We start from the raw sequence: 25,270 nt of genomic DNA on the forward strand, positions 1-25,270 counted from the left end.
TTTAAGGTATCTGTGACCAACAGATACATATCTGTATTCCCAGTCATGTGAAATCCATAGATTATGGCCTAATGAATTTATTTAAATTGATAGATTTTAACTTGACTTTAACTCAGTAAAATCTAAGAAATTGTTGCATGTTGTGTATACATTTTTGTTCAGTGTATATCCGAATTTAACAATGAATGTCAGTCTCAGTTCGTCTCTTTATTCTAATCTAAAAGGAACGATGCCCTGTTCATGCATACAGAAATAACAAGGAGGAATTTCACACGTTATTCATTCTAGTGCCACGTACCTGGCCTAAACTAAAACAAAGTTAACTTTATACAGCCTCTGAAGACAAAGAGAACCCCTGGATAAGGGCCACCAGATATCTGGTATTCAGAATAAAGGAAGGGTCATCCTGGGCTGTAAAGTAAAGCAGGGCACGTCCTGATCGTAACAAGTCTGTGACAAATGGGGTCTGTGAGGGAGAGAGGGGGGAGGTAAAGGGGGTGAGGCAAGGGGAAGAGAGTGGGGTACTAAAGGGTATTAGGCCAAAATCAGAGCAAGTTCCCATCACCTAGGGGGTTAGTTGTTCAGTTAGTTCCCCTCAGAATAAAGGGTAGTCTTAGCCAGTGGGATAGTAAACATCATAAGGCATATGTGATATAGGGACTGGGGGGCTCAAATCAAAGAGAGTTCCTGTCAGCACAAAAAGGGGATAGTTTGTTTGTTAGATTAAATCAAATTTTATTTTATTTATCATATGCGCCGAATACAACTGTTGTAGACTTTACAGTGAAATGCTTGAATACGAACCTTTCCCTAGATGCAGAGTTTAAAAAACAATAACAAATAAAATAGCAACTAATACAAGAGGAATAAAATAAAATACACAATAATGGAGTTATATACAGGGAGTATCTGTACCAGATCAATGTGGAGCTATATACAGGGGGACCAGTACCAGATCAATGTGGAGCTATATACAGGGAGTACCAGTACCAGATCAATGTGGAGCTATATACAGGGAGTACCAGTACCAGATCAATTTGGAGCTACATACAGGGAGTACCAGTACCAAATCAGTGTGGAGCTATATACAGGGACTACCAGTACCAGATCAATGTGGAGCTATATACAGGGAGTACCAGTACCAGATCAATGTGGAGCAATTTACAGGGAGTACCAGTAGCAGATCAATGTGGAGCTATATACAGGGAGTACCAGTACCAGATCAATGTGGAGCAATTTAAAGGGAATACCAGTACCAGATCAATGTGGAGCTATATACAGGGGGACCAGTACCAGATCAATGTGGAGCAATTTACAGGGAGTACCAGTACCAGATCAATGTGGAGCTATATACAGGTAGTACCAGTACCAGATCAATGTGTAGCTATATACAGGGAGTACCTGTACCAGATCAATGTGGAGCTATATACAGGGAGTAGCTGTACCAGATCAATGTGGAGCTATATACAGGGAGTACCAGATCAATGTGGAGCTATATACAGGGAGTACCAGTACTAGATCAATGTGGAGCTATATACAGGGAGTACCAGTACCAGATCAATGTGGAGCTATAAACAGGGAGTACCAGTACCAGATCAATGTGGAGCTATATACAGGGAGTAGCTGTACCAGATCAATGTGGACCTATATACCGGGAGTACCAGTACCAGATCAATGTGGAGCTATATACAGGGAGCACCAGTACCAGATCAATGTGGAGCTATATACAAGGAGTACCAGATCAATGTGGAACTATATACAGGGAGTACCAGTACCAGATCAATGTGGAGCTATATACAGGGAGTACCAGTACCAGATCAATGTGGAGCTATATACAGGGAGTACCAGTACCAGATCAATGTGGAACTATATACAGGGAGTACCAGTACCAGATGAATGTGGAGCTATATACAGGGAGTACCAGTACCAGATCAATGTGGAACTATATACAGGGAGTACCATTACCAGATCAATGTGGAACTATATACAGGGAGTACCAGTACCAGATCAATGTGGAACTATATACAGGGAGTACCAGTACCAGATCAATGTGGAGCTATATACAGGGAGTACCAGATCAATGTGGAACTATATACAGGGAGTACCAGATCAATGTGGAGCTATATACAGGGAGTACCAGTACCAGATCAATGTGGAGCTATATACAGGGAGCACCAGTACCAGATCAATGTGGAGCTATATACAGGGAGTACCAGTACCAGATCAATGTGGAGCTATATATAGGGAGTACCAGTACCAGATCAATGTGGAACTATATACAGGGAGTACCAGATCAATGTGGAGCTATATACAGGGAGCACCAGTACCAGATCAATGTGGAGCTATATACAGGGAGTACCAGTACCAGATCAATGTGGAGCTATATATAGGGAGTACCAGTACCAGATCAATGTGGATCTATATACAGGGAGTACCAGTACCAGATCAATGTGGAGCTATATACAGGGAGTACCAGTACCAGATCAATGTGGAGCTATATACAGGGAGTACCAGTACCAGACCAATGTGGAGCTATATATATACAGGGAGTACCAGATCAATGTGGAGCTATATACAGGGAGTACCAGATCAATGTGGAGCTATATACAGGGAGTACCAGTACCAGATCAATGTGGAGCTATATACAGGGAGTACCAGCACCAGATCAATGTGGAGCTATATACAGGGAGTACCAGTACCAGATCAATGTGGAGCTGCATACAGGGAGTACCAGTAGCAGATCAATGTGGAGCTATATACAGGGAGTACCAGTACCAGATCAATGTGGAGCTATATACAGGGAGTACCAGTACCAGATCAATGTGGAGCTATATACAGGGAGTACCAGTACTAGATCAATTTGGAGCTATATACAGGGAGAACCAGTACCAGATCAATGTGGAACTATATACAGGGAGTACCAGCACCAGATCAATGTGGAGCTATATACAGGGAGTACCAGTACCAGATCTATGTGGAGCTATATACAGGGAGTACCAGTACCAGATCTATGTGGAGCTATATACAGGGAGTACCAGTACCAGATCAATGTGGAGCTATATACAGGGAGTACCAGTACCAGATCAATGTGGAACTATATACAGGGAGTACCAGTACCAGATCAATGTGGAACTATATACAGGGAGTACCAGATCAATGTGGAGCTATATACAGGGAGTACCAGTACCAGATCAATGTGGAGCTATATACAGGGAGTACCAGCACCAGATCAATGTGGAGCTATATACAGGGAGTACCAGTACCAGATCAATGTGGAGCTGCATACAGGGAGTACCAGTAGCAGATCAATGTGGAGCTATATACAGGGACTACCAGTACCAGATCAATGTGGAGCTATATACAGGGAGTACCAGTACCAGATCAATGTGGAGCTATATACAGGGAGTACCAGTACTAGATCAATGTGGAGCTATATACAGGGAGAACCAGTACCAGATCAATGTGGAACTATATACAGGGAGTACCAGCACCAGATCAATGTGGAGCTATATACAGGGAGTACCAGTACCAGATCTATGTGGAGCTATATACAGGGAGTACCAGTACCAGATCTATGTGGAGCTATATACAGGGAGTACCAGTACCAGATCAATGTGGAGCTATATACAGGGAGTACCAGTACCAGATCAATGTGGAGCTATATACAGGGAGTACCAGTACCAGATCAATGTGGAACTATATACAGGGAGTACCAGTACCAGATCAATGTGGAGCTATATACAGGGAGTACCAGTACCAGATCAATGTGTAGCTATATACAGGGAGTACCAGTACCAGATCAATGGGGAGCTATATACAGGGAGTACCAGTACCAGATCAATGTGGAGCTATATACAGGGAGTACCAGTACCAGATCAATGTGGAACTATATACAGGGAGTACCAGTACCAGATCAATGTGGAACTATATACAGGGAGTACCAGTACCAGATCAATGTGGAGCTATATACAGGGAGTACCAGTACCAGATCAATGGGGAGCTATATACAGGGAGTACCAGTACCAGATCAATGTGGAGCTATATACAGGGAGTACCAGTTCCAGATCAATGTGCAGAGGTACGAGGTACTTGACATAGATATGGACATGAAGGCAGGGTAAGGGCAGGCAACAACACATCTGCCACGCTGATCCTCAACACTGAGGCCCCTCAGGGATGCGTGCGTAGTCTCCTCTTGTACTCCCTGTTCAACCACGACTGCGTGACCTAGCACGACTCCAACGCCATCATTAAGTTTGCCGATGACACAACAGTGGTAGGTCTGGTCACCGATAACGATGAGACAGCCTATAGGGAGGAGGTCAGAGACCTAGCAGTGTGGTGCCAGGACAACAACCTCTCCCTCAAAGTGAGCAAACAAAGGAGATGATCGTGGACTATAGGAAAAGGAGGGCCAAACAGGACCCCATTAACATCGACAGGGCTGAAGTTCCTTGTTGTTCACATCACCAAAGAACTATCAATGTCCAAACACTCCAAGACAGTTGTGAAGAGGAAACGACAACACCTTTTCCCCCTTGGGAGACTGAAAAGATTTAGCATTGTTCCCCAGATCCTCAAAACGTTTTACAGCTGCACCATCGAGAGCATCCTGACCGGTTGCATCACCGCCTGGTATGGCAACTGTTCGGCATCTGACCGAGCATCTGATTGTTTTTGAAAGAAAAGCACATTTTTTGTCCATTAAAATAATATCAAATTGATCAGATATACATTGTAGACATTTTGATGTTGTAAATGACTATTGTAGCTGGAAACGGCAGATTTTTTGTGGAATATCTACATAAGCGTACAGAGACCCATTATAAGCAACCATCACTCCTGTGTTCCAATGGCACGTTGTGTTAGCTAATCCAAGTTTATCATTTTTATAAGCGAATTGATCATTAGAGAACCCTTTTGCAATTATGTTAGCACAGCTGAAAACTGTTGTTCTGATTAAAGAAGCAATAAACTGGCCTTCTTTAGACTAGTTGAGTATCTGGAGCATCAGCATTTGTGGGGTCGAATACAGGCTCAAAATGGCCAGAAACAAAGACTTTCTTCTGAAACTCGTCAGTCTATTCTTGTTCTGAGAAATGAAGGCTATTCCATGCGAGAAAATGCCATGAAACTGAAGATCTTGTACAACGCTGTGTACTACTCCCTTCACAGAACAGTGCAAACTGGCTCTAACCAGAATAGAAAGCTGAGTGTGAGGCCGCGGTGCACAACTGAGCAAGAGGACAAGTACATTAGAGTGTCTCAACATCAACAGTGAAGAGGCGACTCCGGGATGCTGCAAAGAAAAAGCCATATCTCAGACTGGCCAATAAAAATAAAAGATTAAGATGGGCAAAAGAACACAGACACTGGACAGAGGAACTCTGCCTAGAAGTCCAGCATCCCCGAGTCGCCTCTTCACTGTTGATGTTGAGACTGGTGTTTTGCGGGTAATATTTAATGAAGCTGCCAGTTGAGGACTTGTTAAGTGTCTGTTTCTCCAACGACACTCTAATGTACTTGTCCTATTTAAAAAAAAAAAAGGTATTTAGTTTATTTAGTCAATATTTTCTGAACTATTTTCTGAACTGTATTATTGGTTAAGGCCTTTTGAAGTGGGGGAGGTTGGGAGATAGAAAGAGGTGAGAGAGGGTGAGGCTTGGGGAGAGGTTGAGGCTGGGGGAGAGGGGGAGGTTGGGAGATAGAAAGAGGTGAGAGAGGGTGAGAGAGAGAGGGTGAGGCTTGGGGAGAGGATGAGGCTGGGGGAGAGGGGGAGGCTGGGAGATAGAAAGAGGTCAGAGATGGGGTGAGGCTTGGGGAGAGGGTGAAGCTGGGAGCTAGAGAGGGGGGATGAAGAGGTTATTAACTTTCACAAGAGGGAAAAATCAAAGGGCACCACTGGGGTGGTCTGAGCAACAGGGGGGTCTGAGCAACGGGGTCCCATTCACAGGGGAGTCCTGTCGAGTGGAGTGCCAGTGCATCTGTTGACTCAATGTCCTCCATTCAGAGAAAGTAAACAGCCATTAAAGCCACATGATTGTGAACTTGAATGCAGAAGGCGAAACAACTACCCCTGAACAGCCCCCCCAAACTGCTCTCAAACAGCCCCCGTCCCCCCCACCAAACTACTCCCTGAACAGCCCCCGTCCCCCCCACCAACCCACTAAACTGCCCTCAAACAGCCCCTGCCCCCCCCACCAAACTACTCCCTGAACAGCCCCCGTCCCCCCCACCAAACTACTCCCTGAACAGCCCCCGCCCCCCCCCCACCAAACTACTCCCTGAACAGCCCCCGTCCCCCCCACCAAACTACTCCCTGAACAGCCCCCGTCCCCCCCACCAAACTACTCCCTGAACAGCCCCCGTCCCCCCCACCAAACTACTCCCTGAACAGCCCCCGTCCCCCCCACCAAACTACTCCCTGAACAGCCCCCGTCCCCCCACCAAACTACTCCCTGAACAGCCCCCGTCCCCCCCACCAAACTACTCCCTGAACAGCCCCCGTCCCCCCACCAAACTACTCCCTGAACAGCCCCCCCAAACTGCTCTCAAACAGCCCCCGTCCCCCCCACCAACCCACTAAACTGCTCTCAAACAGCCCCCGTCCCCCCCACCAACCCACTAAACTGCCCCCAAACATTCCTTCACACTTCAATGACACAATACTGAAATTCACACAATACTAGTATTAGGTGGAAGTAGGCATAGCAAGCATTTGAGTCTCACATTATCAATCTGACCAAATATGAGAAAATAACATCAGAGAACATGAATTTGCTTTAGCAAGGAATTTACATTTATTCAAATTTACATGCGGTCTTAAATTGAATAAGGTTGTGCGTGAAATAAATATATACATTATTTACAAAGTCTTACAAATTTTGGTTTGTATCTACAGTATATTAATGGCAATTCACATTATAATGAAATAACATGAATCAATTTCAACAAGAGATGAAAACTGAGCTAAACAGGTTTTATATCCATTAATAAAACATTTTAACACTGATCCCGCCAATCAACCGTCAGATCAATGTATACATCTGGCCAAACAGGACATTTCTAAAATCAGCCAATGTGTGGTATACTTACTTCAGAAACATTTTCCTCTTCAGGTAACTAACATTTTATTAACAAAAACATTTCCAGATTCTAAAAGGTGAAACATGCAGAAAGTTGATTATTTGCATCTTACACATTTGCTGAATTATTTACATTTTAATATTACAAATGAAATCTAAATCAAATGAATACCTTGGACTTTGATAGATGATCACTGTTGGAACCATGTCATCATTAAGGGGAAAGTGTGCCTTTGATCTTGCTATGGGAGAACATTTTGTGTGATAACTAGAAATGCCCATCACAGTGAATGATCTGTATCCATAGACAAATCCTAAACCTCGCCACTGACTTGGCTTCCCTTGTTATGAAATACCTCTCAAAAACATTTCGTTGACAGTCTGGAAATGGTCACGACAACAGAATATACTAAAGTGTATAGTCTGTCCTTATGGTTCGCTCCACTCTCTCTCAGAGGGTCTGTGGCAGTTAGTTACAGTACAGTCACACATTGCAATCTCTTGGCTCTATAATGCGGCCCTCATAGTCTGCTTTACTCTCTCTTGATATTGGCCAATAGAGAGTCTGACGTGTTCCCACCGGACCGGCTCTTCCTGCTCTGGTGAGTCTTGATGTGTTTGGAGAGGTGGTCGCTCCTCATGAACCTCTTCCCACACTGCTGGCATCCGAACCTCTTCTCCCCGGTGTGTGTTCTGAGGTGGCGCTGTAGCTCGTCGGAGCGCGTGAAGCTCTTCCCGCAGAACAGCCAGTTGCAGATGAACGGTCTCTCCCCGGCATGCCAGCGCAGGTGAGCCTTCAGGTGAGACGTCTTCTTGTACACCTTGCCGCACTCTGGGATGTGGCAGATGTGCAGTCTCTTCTTGCCAAACTCGAGTCCCCCGCCGTTGGCCTGGCAGTTGGGGCACTTGCAGCGACGGCAGCGGCGTGTGGAGGATAACAGGCCCTTGGAGGTGCCCTGGAGGAGGGCTGTGATTTGGGGCTGTTGACCCAGGACCAGCTGCCGGCCCAGGGAGAAGGTATGGGGGTGGTTAGAGGAGCTGCTGTGGCCAGTGGTCTGGGGGAGGCTCCACCAACCCTGCTGGCCATCCTCCCCAACGTGGTGGTGTCCACCGGATAGATGGTGCCTGGCAGAAGAGACAGAGTTCTGGAAGAAGCTGGGGAAGTTCTGTCCCACAGAGACCGCGTTGTGTTGAGGGTAGTAGGGCGGCCCGTTTGGGCCCTGGCTCTGGGACGAGAGGACCTTGACTGGAGAGAGCTCGAAGGAGTAGGCGGACGGAGGCTCGGCCGGCGGAGTCAGGGGCAGCTCGTGGTGGTGGTGGTGATGGTGGTGGTGATGGTGGAGCGCGTGGGGGTGGGGGTGAGGACCCAGGCCAGACTGCAGACTGTGTCCACGTCCAACAGGGAACTGGACCTTAGGCACCGTTAACGTCATGGCCTGGTGGGCGGCCGCGGCTGCAGTGAGGCTGGAGGCACTGAGACTAGAACTAGGGGCCACCGCCACCTCGTTGCTCCACAGTTGGAACATCCCGGAGGCTGCGCCCACCCTCACGGACCCCTCATAGGGAAACTGGGAACCATCAGAGCCCACCGTGGAGCCCACAGTGCCGCCCACAACCGTCCCCCCCACCTGCCAGGCCTGGCTACAGGTGGTGGCCAAGAAGGACAGGGCGTTGGGGGCTCCCTCTGGGGACGAGCTGGGGGTCCGGTCCTGGTAGAAGATGGATAAAGAACATGAGCCCAGCTCATTAAAACTTCAAAGTCAATCAATCAAATGTATTCAGAACGCACTTTTTACATCAGAAGTTGTACGAAGTGCTTTCACAATAAGTATGATTACATTTCAGTAATTCTATTAATTAATAGTGTAAATAATTACGTTATTTCTCACGTGATACTTTTTTTTGCTGTTGAATATCAGATAACAGACGTTTGCAAACTAATGTAAACTACAATATTCGCAAATCGTTATCAATCACTAATCAATCACAATAATTCAATGATCATGATACCATGTTATTTGTTCAACATAGAACTTCCTAACATTCTTTCATTCTTTAAGATTTTACAATAATTTACGTTTTCTTAGTTATAAACGCATCAGACAATGAATAGCCTACTGAAAATCCAGGGAAAATCAAGCTTTAGAACTCTGCAATTATTAATGAGTTGTTGCGCAAGTTCTTCTTGCCACACATCTGAGGACTCCATAAAAGGTATATGTAGAACTGCTTATACTGATCTGTATCAAAATGATCACTAACAAACCTGTAAAAAAGTGTGCAGAAAGTTGTCAGTCCGTTGTATCGTCAGAGCTGCCATCTGTTCACCGGCTCTGTCTCGCTCCTGCAACACGAGCTGCGCGGACCAGCAGCGATGGCGGTGTGGAGAAGCGCAAAAGCAAGCGTTCCGGTCAGTAGCTACCCTGAAAATAAAAACAGTCCTATTCCGAAACAGTGTAATCCAATGTCATTCAAGACAATTGTACTGTCCTCAGTCCGTCTGCATACAACTCATAAAATGATCTGAATGAATGAGAAACCCAAACTCATTCCACTTTATTTGAATCCTTTTCGGTCACAAGCAGTCGCATTCAACCACAGAGCAGAGCGTGTCTTTTGAAGTGCGAGTGAAAAATTAACTATTGTAATATGAATGCTGTGTATGATGTCAAAGGCAGTTGGACTGCATCTCGTCTTTATAGAGCGAAAGGGTCCTCTCAACGGGGTCTCCACGAGAACCAGTGAACGAAGAGAGAGAGAGAGGGATGTGGGGGGGGGGGTTACATTGATAGTAAATTAGGTGAGGGGGTGGGTTGCTCATAATTTCACTCAATTTCAACCAAATCCTGACCTCGCGAAACAACTCCTTCCTCAATTGTTCTGAATAACTTTGAGGCGTGAGAAAGGTCTTCTCTAATATCCTATAATTTGAAGGAGGGATGTGCTCTCGATTTCATCTGCATATAAACTGCGTAACTGCTTTAGTATACCTGCAACCTGGATTATTATGAATAACAATATGCCAAATCATAATCATAATAAGCATGATAATTAGTTAAATAAAGGCTACATTTATAAAATACAATGTCCATGATAAACTGTTCATGAGCAGTTAAACTCATAAATACATGTCTTAAACTGGGTTCAATGCACCACAATGTAAAGCAATTTTTTTTTAGATGAGATGAATTAGCCATCAGAATATTTAGAGTCAAGTACATTGGTGATACACTGTGTCATACCAGGGTGGGCAATACATCATCAAATCCGTTTAGAAGTCACATCAAATAAGTTTAATCACAGAAATAACTAAAAAGCTTTTAAATCATCTTCCCTTCATTTCTCTATTTTTTTCTTTCTTTCTCATGGTTACACCTTCCCAGGCATTTCACTTGGGATCGGACTGTAGTGTCAGACACATCGCCCTCATGACCGTAACATTAAATGTTTTCCCTCACAAAGATAATTGATAAAACCAAATCAAAATCTCCCTAATTCTCACTGCTAGGTGACACATCAAATAGGTCCTGCCGTGCTTGACTCCTTCACACTTCAGGGTCATGGAAAGGTCGTTTCAGATCTAGCACATTGAATAGAGATTGGGAGAGTTAATCTCATTCTCTAGGTCTGTTCACCATTACAATGTTGACCTTAAATCTAAGTCTGGAGCTCACCTCATTTCTCATGTAAATGGAGGGCAAAGCCTGAGCCTCTTCTCTTCGCAATGAACCACATTATCCTCATAGGTCTGGGGTTTTCATTCCAAGAGAATGCAGAAAACGTTGCAGATAATTTACAGAATTCGTGTGTTCTTACACAACACCAGTCTTATTAAAGACAAACTGTATGTCAGTCATATACTGTAAGCAACCAGTATATTTTACTTTCCAGCTACCTTATTTGTAATAGTTTAGTTGAATGCCTGTTTAGAAGTTTAGAATATTGCCTGGTGTTAATGTTTAATGCTTGCCCATTCTTGTATATATATATATATATATATGTATGGTGTGTGTGTGTGTGTGTGTGTGTGTGTGTGTGTGTGTGTGTGTGTGTGTGTGTGTGTGTGTGTGTGTGTGTTACAATTGGTGTAATAGAATATGGTAATGGTTTAAATAAAAAAAGCGAACATCCTGAAGAAAGTGACAGCAGGGGACAGGAAATGTATAATTACTTTATATTTAAAATGTTTGATAAATTATAGGTTTATAGCTCATGCTTTGATGTAATGCTAATGCAATGAAGGATGTTAATCACTTTGAGTTGAAGGCTTTTCATGGCCATTTTATATTGGCTCAAGAGAGAGGATCTATTACTTGGTGCGTGAACATACATTATGTCATCTCAATAAATATGACCCAAATGATGCATTTAACTTAATACTACAAAGAATAGTATGTGGTTGGCTCTCAGCTCTGAAGGACCTTGTCTACTATGCAGTAGAATTCAGCTCCTTCTACAAATGTGTTGTTCCACCCACCCTTTGTGAACAGTACAAGATATCCATTCTATCTTCTGTAACCTTAGCTTGCCATCAAAAACAAAAGATAACATGGCTTTTTGATGAGGAAATCCTCACTAATTCTTCACAAAAAAATATGGCAGTAAAAATGCATCTGTAATAAGTATGTTGAAACAGTATTTTCACTTTGAAATGCATTCCTTTTAAAACGGTTGTCTCCATGTTCTCTAAGAAAAAAAACTATTCACAGAATGCACTTTGATCTACTATCTTTGGATACAGATTCCCAGTGAATCTTTAAAAAAATGGAATAGTATAAGGAATGATTTAAATAAAAAAGAACAGGATACAAACAAATGAAAGAGCAAGAGCTCTTCCAAAGAGGAAGACATCAAATATTAGTGCTGTCCCATCTTCCTGGCTCGGAGAGAGGCAGAGGTACCCAGGCTGTGTCTCGTTAGGCTTTATTACACAGCACTAGTTGTTAATTACCTTGATTCCTATTTCCTGTCCACACTCCCCCCCCCCCCCCCCCATCTCCCCTCCTACCCCTCCCCCACTGTAGGACTGCCTCCCTCCCCTCCCACCTTCCCAGATGAGGTGCTTTGAAGTGCAAAGTACTCTCTCCTCACTTTGAACTGTGAAAACAATGCTTATGTGGTGGTGCTCTGCTTACAGCTTCCCTTCCCCGTGTTAGCTAATTTAAATAGACCTGGAACAAACACGAGGACAAAAACGAGGACTTCAAGGTTATCATAATATATCATTGAGGCCATTTAAAGAATTGAAACTGAAGGGAGAATAGATTGGCTATTGAAATAACATGTATGAAATAGGTCAGAACACAAACTATCTCAGGGTAAATTTCTGCAGTGTAATATTGTAATGTGTGAAATAATGTTTATCAAACTGTCATACATTTCACCCATTACAGCTAAAGAAAACATCCGGTTGTTGTCACCAATCAATCCCCTCAACTCCCTCTTTAAAGACAACCAAAACAATGCTTGCAGAATATGTTAGTAGCTAGTCAAGCTGCTTTTACTATTTTATCATCATGGGGGGGGGGGGGGGGGGGGGGGGGGCGTTAAAAAGCCCTTAGATCACTAAATTGTCTCAGCTGTCATGACCATCTGTACCCTAAAAGGCCATGCAGCCACACAGACACAGGGCAGAGGAGAGAGGAACAGCCTTTGTACTGGTGGCCCAGGGTTACATCACAAATGGCACCCTATTCCCTACACAGTGCACTACTTTTGATCACAGCCCTATGGGCCCTTGTTAAAAGTAGTGCACTGTATAGGGAATAGGGGTGCCATTTGGGATGTAAGCCCATGTCAGACAGCTTCTGTTTTACAGCACCAAGCTGATTAATAATGACTAAATGCCAGTCATGTGATAAACAGTGAGCTAATGGACAAGACAGGAGATAGAAAGCAGGTTTAAAGCCTGCAGCTTGGCTGCACTGCTTTAGTTTAGAAGCATGCAGAAGGAGAAGAAAATAATATGGGGTGTAATTACTGTGACAGGAGGATTAACCTCAACATTTGGACTTTACAGTAGGCTATAGTACGAGTATTTTAAAGTTCAATCAGAACTCCATCCTTTCCTGACTTCTACGGAGTGGTGAGGAGGAGAGTAGGGGGGGGGGGGGGGGGGGATTTCAGTACATTTAGCAAGGAAATTAAACTTAAACTACCAAATTAAAACTAAACTACCACTATCCAAACGAGTGCTTAATAAGTTATGATTGTTATCCTGATCTTCATAGGTAGATACTGTGAAATATAAGTCTTCAAATACTGATGGAACAAACAGAAGTATTGAAAAGTCACTGTCAAATTGATCAATAATATACTGCTCAAAAAAATAAAGGGAACACTTAAACAACACAATGTAACTCCAAGTCAATCCCACTTCTGTGAAATCAAACTGTCCACTTAGGAAGCAACACTGATTGACAATAAATTTCACATGCTGTTGTGCAAATGGAATAGACAACAGGTGGAAATTATAGGCAATAAGCAAGACACCCCCAATAAAGGAGTGGTTCTGCAGGGGGTGACCACAGACCACTTCTCAGTTCCTATGCTTCCTGGCTGATGTTTTGGTCACTTTTGAATGCTGGCGGTGCTTTCACTCTAGTGGTAGCATGAGACGGAGTCTACAACCCACACAAGTGGCTCAGGTAGTGCAGCTCATCCAGGATGGCACATCAATGCGAGCTGTGGCAAGAAGGTTTGCTGTGTCTGCTGTGTCTGTCAGCATAGTGTCCAGAGCATGGAGGCGCTACCAGGAGACAGGCCAGTACATCAGGAGACGTGGAGGAGGCCGTAGGAGGGCAACAACCCAGCAGCAGGACTGCTACCTCCGCCTTTGTGCAAGGAGGAGCAGGAGGAGCACTGCCAGAGCCCTGCAAAATGACCTCCAGCAGGCCACAAATGTGCATGTGTCTGCTCAAACGGTCAGAAACAGACTCCACGAGGGTGGTATGAGGGTCCGACGTCCACAGGTGGGGGTTGTGCTTACAGCCCAACACCGTGCAGGACATTTGGCATTTGCCAGAGAACACCAAGATTGGCAAATTCGCCACTGGCGCCCTGTGCTCTTCACAGATGAAAGCAGGTTCACACTGAGCACGTGACAGACGTAACAGAGTCTGGAGACGCCGTGGAGAACATTCTGCTGCCTGCAACATCCTCCAGCATGACCGGTTTGGCGGTGGGTCAGTCATGGTGTGGGGTGGCATTTCTTTGGGGGGCCGCACAGCCCTCCATGTGCTCGCCAGAGGTAGCCTGATTGCCATTAGGTACCGAGATGAGATCCTCAGACCCCTTGTGAGACCATATGCTGGTGCGGTTGGCCTTGGGTTCCTCCTAATGCAAGACAATAGTAGACCTCATGTGGCTGGAGTGTGTCAGCAGTTCCTGCAAGAGGAAGGCATTGATGCTATGGACTGGCCCGCCCGTTCCCCAGATCTGAATCCAATTGAGCACATCTGGGACATCATGTCTCGCTCCATCCACCAACGCCACGTTGCACCACAGAATGTCCAGGAGTTGGCGGATGCTTTAGTCCAGGTCTGGGAGGAGATCCCTCAGGAGGCCATCCGCCACCTCATCAGGAGCATGCCCAGGCGTTGTAGGGAGGTCATACAGGCACGTGGAGGCCACACACACTACTGAGCCTCATTTTGACTTGTTTTAAGGACATTACATCAAAGTTGGATCAGCCTGTAGTGTGGTTTTCCACTTTATTTTGAGTGTGACTCCAAATCCAGACCTCCATGGGTTGATAAATTGGATTTCCATTGATTATTTTTGTGTGATTGTGTTGTCAGCACATTTAACTATGTAAAGAAAAAAGTGTTTAATAAGATTATTTCTTTCATTCAGATCTAGGATGTGTTGTTTAAGTGTTCCCTTTATTTTTTTGAGCAGTGTATAATAGTCTTAGCAAAAATGATTATATTTAATTTACTATCTGTAGAAACTATGAGAAAAGAAAGGTGCAGAACTTTTGTGCAACATCCCAGTGTCACGTTCGTCGTAAAGATGGGACCAAGGCGCAGCGGGAATGTGTGAACTCATCTTCTTATTTATTGAGAAGAAAACGTGAACACCGAAAAACAAAATAACAAACAATGACGAAGACGCTAACAGTCCTGTAAGGCACAACACTATACCAGGAACAACTACCCACAAAAACCCATAGAAAAACACCCCTACTAAATAGGACCTTCAATTAGAGGCAACGAGGAACAGCTGCCTCCAATTGAAGGTCAACCCAATAAACTAAACATAGAAATAGAAAAACTAATACGAACATAGAAATATACTAACATAGAACATTAACCAAAAAACCCCGAAACACATAAAACAAACACCCCCTGCCACATCCTGACCAAACTACAATAACAAATAACCCCTTACTGGTCAGGATGTGACACCCAGCACAGTTGAAAAATATTTGGCAATTAGAAATCAAAACTGGATGGTTTTCAGAGATAGATGGTAGAGGTAACTGACGAAAAAATATATATACAGTGCCTTGCGAAAGTATTCGGCCCCCTTGAACTTTTCGACCTTTTGCCACATTTCAGGCTTCAAACATAAAGATATAAAACTGTAATTTTTTGTGAAGAATCAACAACAAGTGGGACACAATCATGAAGTGGAACGAAATTTATTGGATATTTCAAACTTTTTTAACAAATAAAAAACTGAAAAATTGGCCGTGCAAAATTATTCAGCCCCCTTAAGTTAATACTTTGTAGCGCCACCTTTTGCTGCGATTACAGCTGTAAGTCGCTTGGGGTATGTCTCTATCAGTTTTGCACATCGAGAGACTGATATTTTTGCCCATTCCTCCTTGCAAAACAGCTCGAGCTCAGTGAGGTTAGATGGAGAGCGTTTGTGAACAGCAGTTTTCAGTTCTTTCCACAGATTCTCGATTGGATTCAGGTCTGGACTTTGACTTGGCCATTCTAACACCTGGATATGTTTATTTGTGAACCATTCCATTGTAGATTTTGCTTTATGTTTTGGATCATTGTCTTGTTGGAAGACAAATCTCCGTCCCAGTCTCAGGTCTTTTGCAGACTCCATCAGGTTTTCTTCCAGAATGGTCCTGTATTTGGCTCCATCCATCTTCCCATCAATTTTAACCATCTTCCCTGCCCCTGCTGAAAAAAAGCAGGCCCAAAGAATGATGCTGCCACCACCATGTTTGACAGTGGGGATGGTGTGTTCAGGGTGATGAGCTGTGTTGCTTTTACGCCAAACATAACGTTTTGCATTGTTGCCAAAAAGTTCGATTTTGGTTTCATCTGACCAGAGCACCTTCTTCCACATGTTTGGTGTTTCTCCCAGGTGGCTAGTGGCAAACTTTAAACGACACTTTTTATGGATATCTTTAAGAAATGGCTTTCTTCTTGCCACTCTTCCATAAAGGCCAGATTTGTGCAGTATACGACTGATTGTTGTCCTATGGACAGAGTCTCCCACCTCAGCTGTAGATCTCTGCAGTTCATCCAGAGTGATCATGGGACTCTTGGCTGCATCTCTGATCAGTCTTCTCCTTGTATGAGCTGAAAGTTTAGAGGGACAGCTGGGTCTTCGTAGATTTGCAGTGGTCTGATACTCCTTCCCTTTCAATATTATCGCTTGCACAGTGCTCCTTGGGATGTTTAAAGCTTGGGAAATCTTTTTGTATCCAAATCCGGCTTTAAACTTCTCCACAAAAGTATCTCGGACCTGCCTGGTGTGTTCCTTGTTCTTCATGATGCTCTCTGCGCTTTAAACGGACCTCTGAGACTATCACAGAGCAGGTGCATTTATACGGAGACTTGATTACACACAGGTGGATTCTATTTATCATCATTAGTCATTTAGGTCAACATTGGATCATTCAGAGATCCTCACTGAACTTCTGGAGAGAGTTTGCTGCACTGCAAGTAAAGGGGCTGAATAATTTTGCACGGCCAATTTTTCAGTTTTTTATTTGTTAAAAAAGTTTGAAATATCCAATAAATTTCGTTACACTTCATAATTGTGTCCCACTTGTTGTTGATTCTTCACAAAAAATTACAGTTTTATATCTTTATGTTTGAAGCCTGAAATGTGGCAAAAGGTCGAAAAGTTCAAGGGGGCCGAATACTTTCGCAAGGCACTGTATATGCGGGAGATTGGAAAAAATCCAGAATCCAGATGTAGAAAAGAGGAAATAATATATTACGGAAATCTTGAATTCCCACACATGTGCAGCTAGGCCCTACAGCTGTCTATTAGCATGTAGACAAGCTACAGCTTCTCCAGTCACCTGGGCAGACACAGACAGACAGCACACATCTCCACTTGTCAAAGAACATTTTTATCAATACCAGGAGCACTTGAAGTTTGTTTGCATTTTGTTTTTCTGACACTCTTAACAACTTCAGAAGTCAGAACACAGAAGTGTGTGATCAAAGAGTCTCACGGTTAGTTCTGAAAACACAGGAGTACTACGCACGGCTTTGATACTCCACATCAATATTTCAATTCAACAATCGCTTGACATGCACCCCTACTCACAGAAGCGAAATACGAGAAAGAAGGAGTAAAGAGAGAGAGAGATCTAGGGAAGGTGGAAGGGGGGCTGCATGGAGAAACTATAAGAGAGAGATGGATTGAAGGAATCGTTAACATGTCTTTTCCTTTCAACGTCATTTTGAACAAAGTCAAATTATTTGCTTTATAGCTGTTATTTAGTGATTTTTGACCACATTTCCTCTTCACATTAACAACATGGAACTATCGAAAATATGAATAAGGTCCAAGCTGCCTAAATGTCACTTTCATGCCATCATTTCATAATACATAGGCTCACTCAGGGAGAAGATATGATCACTTTGTATGGAATATTTTTTTTTCGTGACAACTCAAATTGCTACAAAGAACATGTTGATTATTCCTACTGCTATTGTACAAGGCCTAGGAGTATTGGCTTACTGTGAACCGTAGGCATACTTTTATGTTAAGTCATCTCAACAATACAACATTTAAAATGTATGATAACTAATTTACTGTGAAATAACTAAACTGTTTATTCATAGGATTTGCGGTGTAAACTCCCTAAAATGACTAATTCCCCACAATGCAATAGCTGTCTATTGTCACATTATACCACAGAATAATATGAATAATAGAAACATCTAGGGAACAATGGGACTGATCAATCAAAAAGCAGCTCTTCACACAATCACACACGCGCACACACAATCACACACACACACAGGTAAATAAATGGTTCAAACACTTGACAATGTGATTTCACAGGCATCAAGCTAATGTGGGCATTGTATTGTGCTGAGGCTTGGACCCCTGGCAGTTTATCTTACAGTGTTGTAAGAGTGACAGCGGAAAATGTGAGCATGTGTCGCATTGACAATGGCGTCTTAGCTAATGTACTCTTATGGGATTGACTGTTCTCTCATATCAGGGTGTCCCCAAACTCTATCTGGGCTACAGATAGTATCCTTGCTGCATACTCATGTCTACAACGAGGCCACATGAATGAAGATGGTGCCACAACAGTAAGATGAAATGGGAGAATGGAGAAATACTCTACACAGGACTGCCTGTGACTGGGTTGTCTGTTGGGATCTTGTTAAATTGTTTAGTCAGGGGACTGAAGAGTAGAGAATTGGTGCCAGTGGCATGTGTCCAATCTAAATCAGAATGCACAAAGAAAAATCATAGCCTAAACACAAAGACAGAGTCTCCAACTCCTACAGCAGAGTATCTCCCTGGAAGAGCAGTAGATGTATTTGTAAACGTACGCCCTGCACACACTACACCTCTGATGCCACTATCTGTTAGCCCCCTCAGACACAGTCTACAGCTCAGCCCCTGTAATGTCGCCGCCATGCCAGGGATCAACCCGCTGTGTGTTTGTGTACGGTGAACCTAGCACAGCTTTGAGGAGGCAGGTTGAGAAATGACAGAGAGAGACTTTCATCTAATCTGTGCGCCGTAATTTGAACCTCAGTAAGTTTAATTGATGACTACTGATCAAATGCGCACCTTTGAAAATAAAAATATTTTGGGGGATTTTTTTTTTCTCTTTCCGTAAAATGAATTATTAATGCTACTGATGAGGGTTTGAAGACTATGGTGGAGTCTGAGTATAAGGATGGATCAGTTTGGGAGGGTTTTGATCTTAATTAAAAGTAATAGGACAAGAACAGAAAATGCCCCAAATGTGAGTGGTAGTAGACAAAGTGAGTGGTAGTAGACAAAGTGAGTGGTAGTAGACAAAGTGAGTGGTAGTAGACAAAGTGAGTGGTAGTAGACAAAGTGAGTGGTAGTAGACAAAGTGAGTGGTAGTAGACAAAGTCGATTATGATAAAACTGATTATAACTGATTAATAAATCCCAAAATGTATTTAATTGTCCTGTCACAATAACTAGTGTAAACAACTTTTTCAATTTTAAACTATTATGTTATGAAAATGATCTACGCAATGAGGTATAAAACTTACACATAGAAAATGATTCAACAGAGTGTCTAGCGTATAGATTCAGCATTCATATTACTTCCCCATAGTAATTCTTAATAAGAATTTCTTATAGCTCCAGTAGTACAGGAGAGGGGAATAACAGTAAGATACCCACCTATCCTGTGTTGCATCATGTACTCCATCCCCCTGAGGTCTAACCTGAGCCTCAGTGTCACTCACAGAAAGTGGTAGTGACAGTCTCTCTCCTCACTGTCAATGTTACGCTGCTCTGTGTATCCGACTAACTAACTTCCATTCCCTCGTTCTCTCATTCCCACAGCTGAATTGAGATGAACAGATCTGATGAAAGAATAAACAACATGGCCTGGTAACAAACATGCCCCATAACCATGACACTTCCTCCTTCCTAAGTAGGTTACCATGGGTAAACCAATTTACAACTCCTCTCTGATCTCAGACCTGAAGAACTGTAATATTCTATGTTTCTCTGAGTCTTGGCTGAACAAGAACATGGATAATATATATCTTGCGGGTTTCCCCATTCTTCGTCTAGACCGGACGGCAGCCTCGGGTAAGCTCAAGGGGGAGGAGTATGTCTCTTTGTTAACATTAGAGATTGCGCACCAGCTGCTGTTAACTAGTTCTCGAGTTTTTCCCTACTGAGTTAGAATACCTCAAGCTGCAGACTATACTATTTACCAAGACAGTTTTCATCTGAATTTTTCATAGCTGTCTATTTACCACCCCAAACCGATGCTGGCACTAAGACCGCACTCAAGGAGCTCTATAGGGCCATACTCACACAATAAAATGCTCATCTAGAGGCGGTGCTTCTCTTGACCAGTGATTTTAATGCAGGACAACTTAAATCAATTAAAAAAATGTTTTACCAGCATATCACCTGTGCAACTAGAGGCGACAAAACTCTTGATCACCTTTACTCCACACACAGAAACGCATACAAGGCTCTCCCTCCCTTTGGCAAATCTGACCATTACACTATCCTACCGATTCCTGCTTACAAGCAAAAACTCAAACAACAAGTACCAGTGATGTGCCCAAAACGGAAGTGGTTCGATGAAGTGGATGCTAAACTACAGGACTGTTTTGCTAGCACAGACTGGAAGATTTTCCGGGATTCATCCCATAACATTGAGGAGTTTTCCACAACAATAACAAGATTCCTTAATAAGTGCATCGACGACATCGTCCCCACATTGACTGTACATATCCCAACCAGAAGCCATGGATTACAGGCAACATCCGCACTGAACTAAAGGCTAGAGCTGCCGCTTTCAAGGAGCGGGACACTAATCTGGAAGCATATAAGAAATAAGAAACCTCTTATAAGGCATCAAACAGACAAAGCGTAAATAGAGGACTAAGATCAAATCCTACTATGCCGACTCTGACGCTCATTTTTGGGGCAACTCCCGGGGAGTTTCCGAATATGACAGATTACAAAAGGGAACCCCCAGCCGGGAGCTGCCCAGTGACAGGACCAGAAGAGCTAAGTGACTTCTATGCTTGCTTCGAGGCAAGCAACACTGAACCATGCATGAGAACACCAGCTGTTCCGGACAACTGTGTGATCTCGCTTTCCATGTGAGTAAGACCTTTAAACAGGTTAACATTCACAAGGCCGTGGGCCAGATAGGCTACCAGGATGCGTACTTAAAACATGCGCTGATCAGCTGGCAAATGTCTTCACTGACATTTTCAACCTCTCCCTGACCCTGAATGTAATACCTACAGTACATGTTTAAAGCAGACCAGTATAGTCCCTGTGCCCAAGAATGCCAAGGTAACCTGTCTAAATGACTATCAACCCATAGCACTCACATCTATAGCCATGAAATGCATGGAAAGGCTGATCATGGCTCACATCAACACCATCATCCCAGACACCCTGGACCAACTCCAATTTGGTCTTAGTGCCAGCATCAGTTTGGGGTGGTAAATAGACAGCTACGAAAAATTCAAATGAAAACTCTCTTGATAAATAGAGCTTGAGAGGTTCTGCAGAGAAGAATGGGAGAAACTCCCAAATACAGGTGTGCCAAGCTTGTAGCGTCATACCTGGCAGTGTGGTTCCAGGATCACAAACTTTCACTCAACGTCATCAAGACAAAAGGAGCTGATAGTGGACTACAGGAAACGTCGATGGGGCTGTAGTGAAGTGGGTCGAGCGCTTAAAGTTCCTTGGTGTCGATATCACTAAGGAATTAACATGGTTCACACACACACCAACACAGTCGTGAAGAAGGCACGACAACGCCTCTTCCCCTTCAGGAGGCTGAAAACATTTGTTATGGGCCCTCAGATCCTCAAAAGTTTCTCCAGCTAAGAGCATCCATTGAGAGCATCTTGACTGGCTGCACCAACACTTGGTATGGCAACTGCTTGGCATCCGACGACAAGGCACTACAGTGGTGGGTAGTGCATTCAGCCCAATACATCACTGGTGCAGAGCTCTCTGGCATCCAGCACCTCTATACCATGCGGTGTCAGAGGAAGGCCCTAAAATTTTTCAGACTCCAGCCACCCAAGTCATAGACTGCTCTCTCTGCTACCACATGGCAAGTGGTACCGATGCACCAAGTCTGGAACCAACAGGACACTGAACAGCTTCTACCCCCAAGCCAAAAGACTGCTAAGTAGTTAAATAGTTCACCAAATAGCTACCCAGACTATGTGCATTGACCACTCATTGCACCAACTTTTTTGACTCATAACATACGCTGCTGCTACTGTTTATTATCTACCCTGTTTTTACCCCAACCTGTATGTATATAAATGGCCAAAAGTATGTGGACAACTATGGATTCAAATTAGTGGATTCAGTTATTTCAGCCACACCCGCTGCTGACAGGTGTATAAAATCGAGCACACAGCCATGCAATCGCAATAGACAAACATTGGCAGTAGAATGGCCCGTACTGAAGAGCTCAGTGACTTTCAACATGGCACTGTCATAGGATGTCACCTTTCCAACAAGTCAGTTCATCAAGTTGCTGCCTTGCTAGAGCTGCCCCGGTCAACTGTAAGTGCTGTTAATGTGAAGTTGAAACGTCTACAAGCAACAACGGCTCAGCCGCAAAGTGGTAGGCCACACAAGCTCACAGAACGGGACGAGTGCTGAACCGCGTGGTTGCAACACTCACTACCAAGTTCCAAACTAACTCTGGAAGCAACGTCAGCACAAGAACCGTTCATTGTGAGCTTCATAAAATTTGTTTCCATGGCCGAGCTGCCGCATACAAGTCTAACATTACCATGCACAATGCCAAGCGTCGGCTGGAGTGGTGTAAAGCTTGCCGCAATTGGACTCTGGAGCAGTGGAAATGCGTTCTCTGGAGTGATGAATCGCGCTTCACCATCTGGCAGTCTGACGGACTAATCTGGTTTTGGTGGATGGCAGGAGAACGCTACCTGCTCCAATGCAAGGGCCAACTGTAAAGTTTGGTGGAGGAGGAATAATGGTTTAGGGCTGTTTTCATGGTTCGGGCTAGGCCCCTTAGTTCCAGTGAAGGGAAATCTTAATGTTACAATATACAATGACATGTGTGGAAGAACTTGACGTGTGGAAGAACTTGACTGGCCTGCACAGAGCCCTGACCTCAACCCCATTGAACACCTTTTGTATGAATTAGAACGACGACTGCGAGCCAGGCCTAATCACCCAACATCAGTGCCCGACATCACTTGCGCTCTTGTGGCTGAATGGATGCAAGTCCCTGCAGCAATGTTCCAACATCTAGTGGAAAGCCTTCCCAGAAGAGTGGAGCCTTTTATAGCAGCAAAGGGGAGACCAACTCCATATTAATGCCCATGATTTTGGAATGAGATGTTCGACGAGCAGGTGTCCACATACTTTTGGCTATGTAGTGTATTATCTATCTCAATTACCTCGTACCCCTGCACATCGACTCGGTACTGGTACCCTGTGTATATAGCCACGTTATTGTTGGGAAGGGCCCCTAAGTAAACATTTCACTGTTAGTCTACACCTGTTGCTAATGAAGAATGTGACGAATCAAATATTATTTGATTTGAGTACTTCAGCCTAAACAGGTGAGGAAGAACTTTGGAAAGTTTATGATCTTGATAGGTCAAGATGGACAATATTGTAGGACATTTTATTTGATACAAATTAAGACCAGGGCTACAATTATTACCCTCATACACATGTGTTGCCGTTAAAACACAAGACAAATGATAGGGAGTCAGTCTATGGATGTTGCATAACTAACTGTAAAGCATGGACTCCTTCCTGTAAAGCAGGGACTCCAAAAGCAGATGTTGCATTTTAAAGCAGTTGTGAGCAAGGAGACAGGTTATGATTTATGTTAAAATGATGTGGCTTCAAAGCGCCGAACGAGGCTTCTAAACAAACTAACTAGTCAAGAGCTATTCACCCAGGACCATGCAAGAGCCCGGGTGCATACAGATCTGAGGCTCGTGGCTGCCACTTGCAATATCGCTCGTCAGAGTGCCCCGCTGAGGGAGCAGCAGTATAGAGAGGCTAGCGCTGAGCAACGGTAGGCAGCAGAGAAGGGAACTGTGAAGAAATGTCAAACGCAACTGCAACACCTGTGCAGCAGAAATTATAAACCCCCTCTGGAATCGTCAACTTGATAGGAGGGGTTGTGGAGGAGGAGCATAGGAGAAGGGGTAGGCACCATCTTGAGACTGGACACCTTTTCTGTGGATGGCACCATTATTTGGGAGGAGATCGAAGAGTCAGTAAAGAGAAACACAAGGCTTGTGTCATCAATCAACATACTGATGCAATTTCAGTAAACATATTATGGCATTAAATAAAGCTGGGTTACTTGGTGGGAGCAGGAAGAGGAGATAGGATCTTAGTTAAATGTGTTTCTCTGTTGTCTTCGAAATGAGTCACATAAATGTGTTAAAGGTGTGCCATAATAATTCTGTATTTATTTAACTAGGCAAGTCAGTTAAGAACAAATTATTATTTGTAATGATGGCCTAGGAACAGTGGGTTAACTACCTTGTTCAGGGGCAGAACAACAGATTTTTACCTTGTCAGCTAACCACTAGGCTATCTGCCGCCCCCTACAGACCATCTGATCCCAAACTGGACTGTCACAATCAGTTTCATACTAATCTCTTATGGATCTCTGACAGAATGTGACTGAGACTTAACAGCACATCTGTTTCCTTGTAAAATAGATTCCTACCTCAAATGGGAAAAGGAGAAAACTGTATGACAATGTAATGGATCAATATACTACAGATTTGTAAGGAAATTCTGCATTGAAAAAAGTTATGTTTTGAAATCTAACAAAAACAAAGCTAAGGCAGGGTGAACATGAATTATATTTCTCTACAGAAGTGTGGAGGGAGCTTATGTTTCATACCAGCTTTACAGTACAGATGTATTTTTCCCCATCTTGAAATGACCTACTGTATATATCAAACGACTATGTTATTATTGTTACGGACTACTCCCATAAGTTATTTTTCCTTCTGTTTTCTTCCATTTGATGCAACCTACATTGGGACAGGGAGAAACGAATAGCTACATTTTTAATTAACTTCATAACATCTGCACTTGTGCTGCCTATGAGAGAGGCAGCGCGCTTTCCTTTTAACTTATTCCAGCACATTTGCACACCAAGGTAAATCTTGATGTTGGCAGTCTTACAGAAAGGAGGAAGAGAGAGGGAGAGAGAGAGAGAGAAAAAAATTCTAAAATGG

The 25,270-nt window shown here is 43.6% G+C and overlaps 1 protein-coding gene across 1 annotated transcript; it reads right to left on the bottom strand.

Annotated features, from left to right (window-relative positions):
* Positions 1 to 6,822: 6,822 nt before the first annotated feature.
* LOC106572686 (transcription factor Sp5-like) lies at positions 6,823 to 9,788 on the bottom strand. Its single transcript, XM_014147069.3, has 2 exons — positions 9,352 to 9,788; positions 6,823 to 8,794 (listed from the first exon to the last, which is right to left on the bottom strand). The coding sequence occupies exons 1-2, from the start codon at positions 9,403 to 9,405 to the stop codon at positions 7,619 to 7,621; spliced, it is 1,230 nt and encodes a 409-aa protein (XP_014002544.1). The 5' UTR covers positions 9,406 to 9,788; the 3' UTR covers positions 6,823 to 7,618.
* Between the last annotated feature and the right edge of the window lie 15,482 nt (positions 9,789 to 25,270).

Source organism: Salmo salar, chromosome 15, assembly GCF_965601325.2.
Source record: "Salmo salar chromosome 15, fSalSal1, whole genome shotgun sequence".
Classification (NCBI taxonomy): domain Eukaryota; kingdom Metazoa; phylum Chordata; class Actinopteri; order Salmoniformes; family Salmonidae; genus Salmo; species Salmo salar.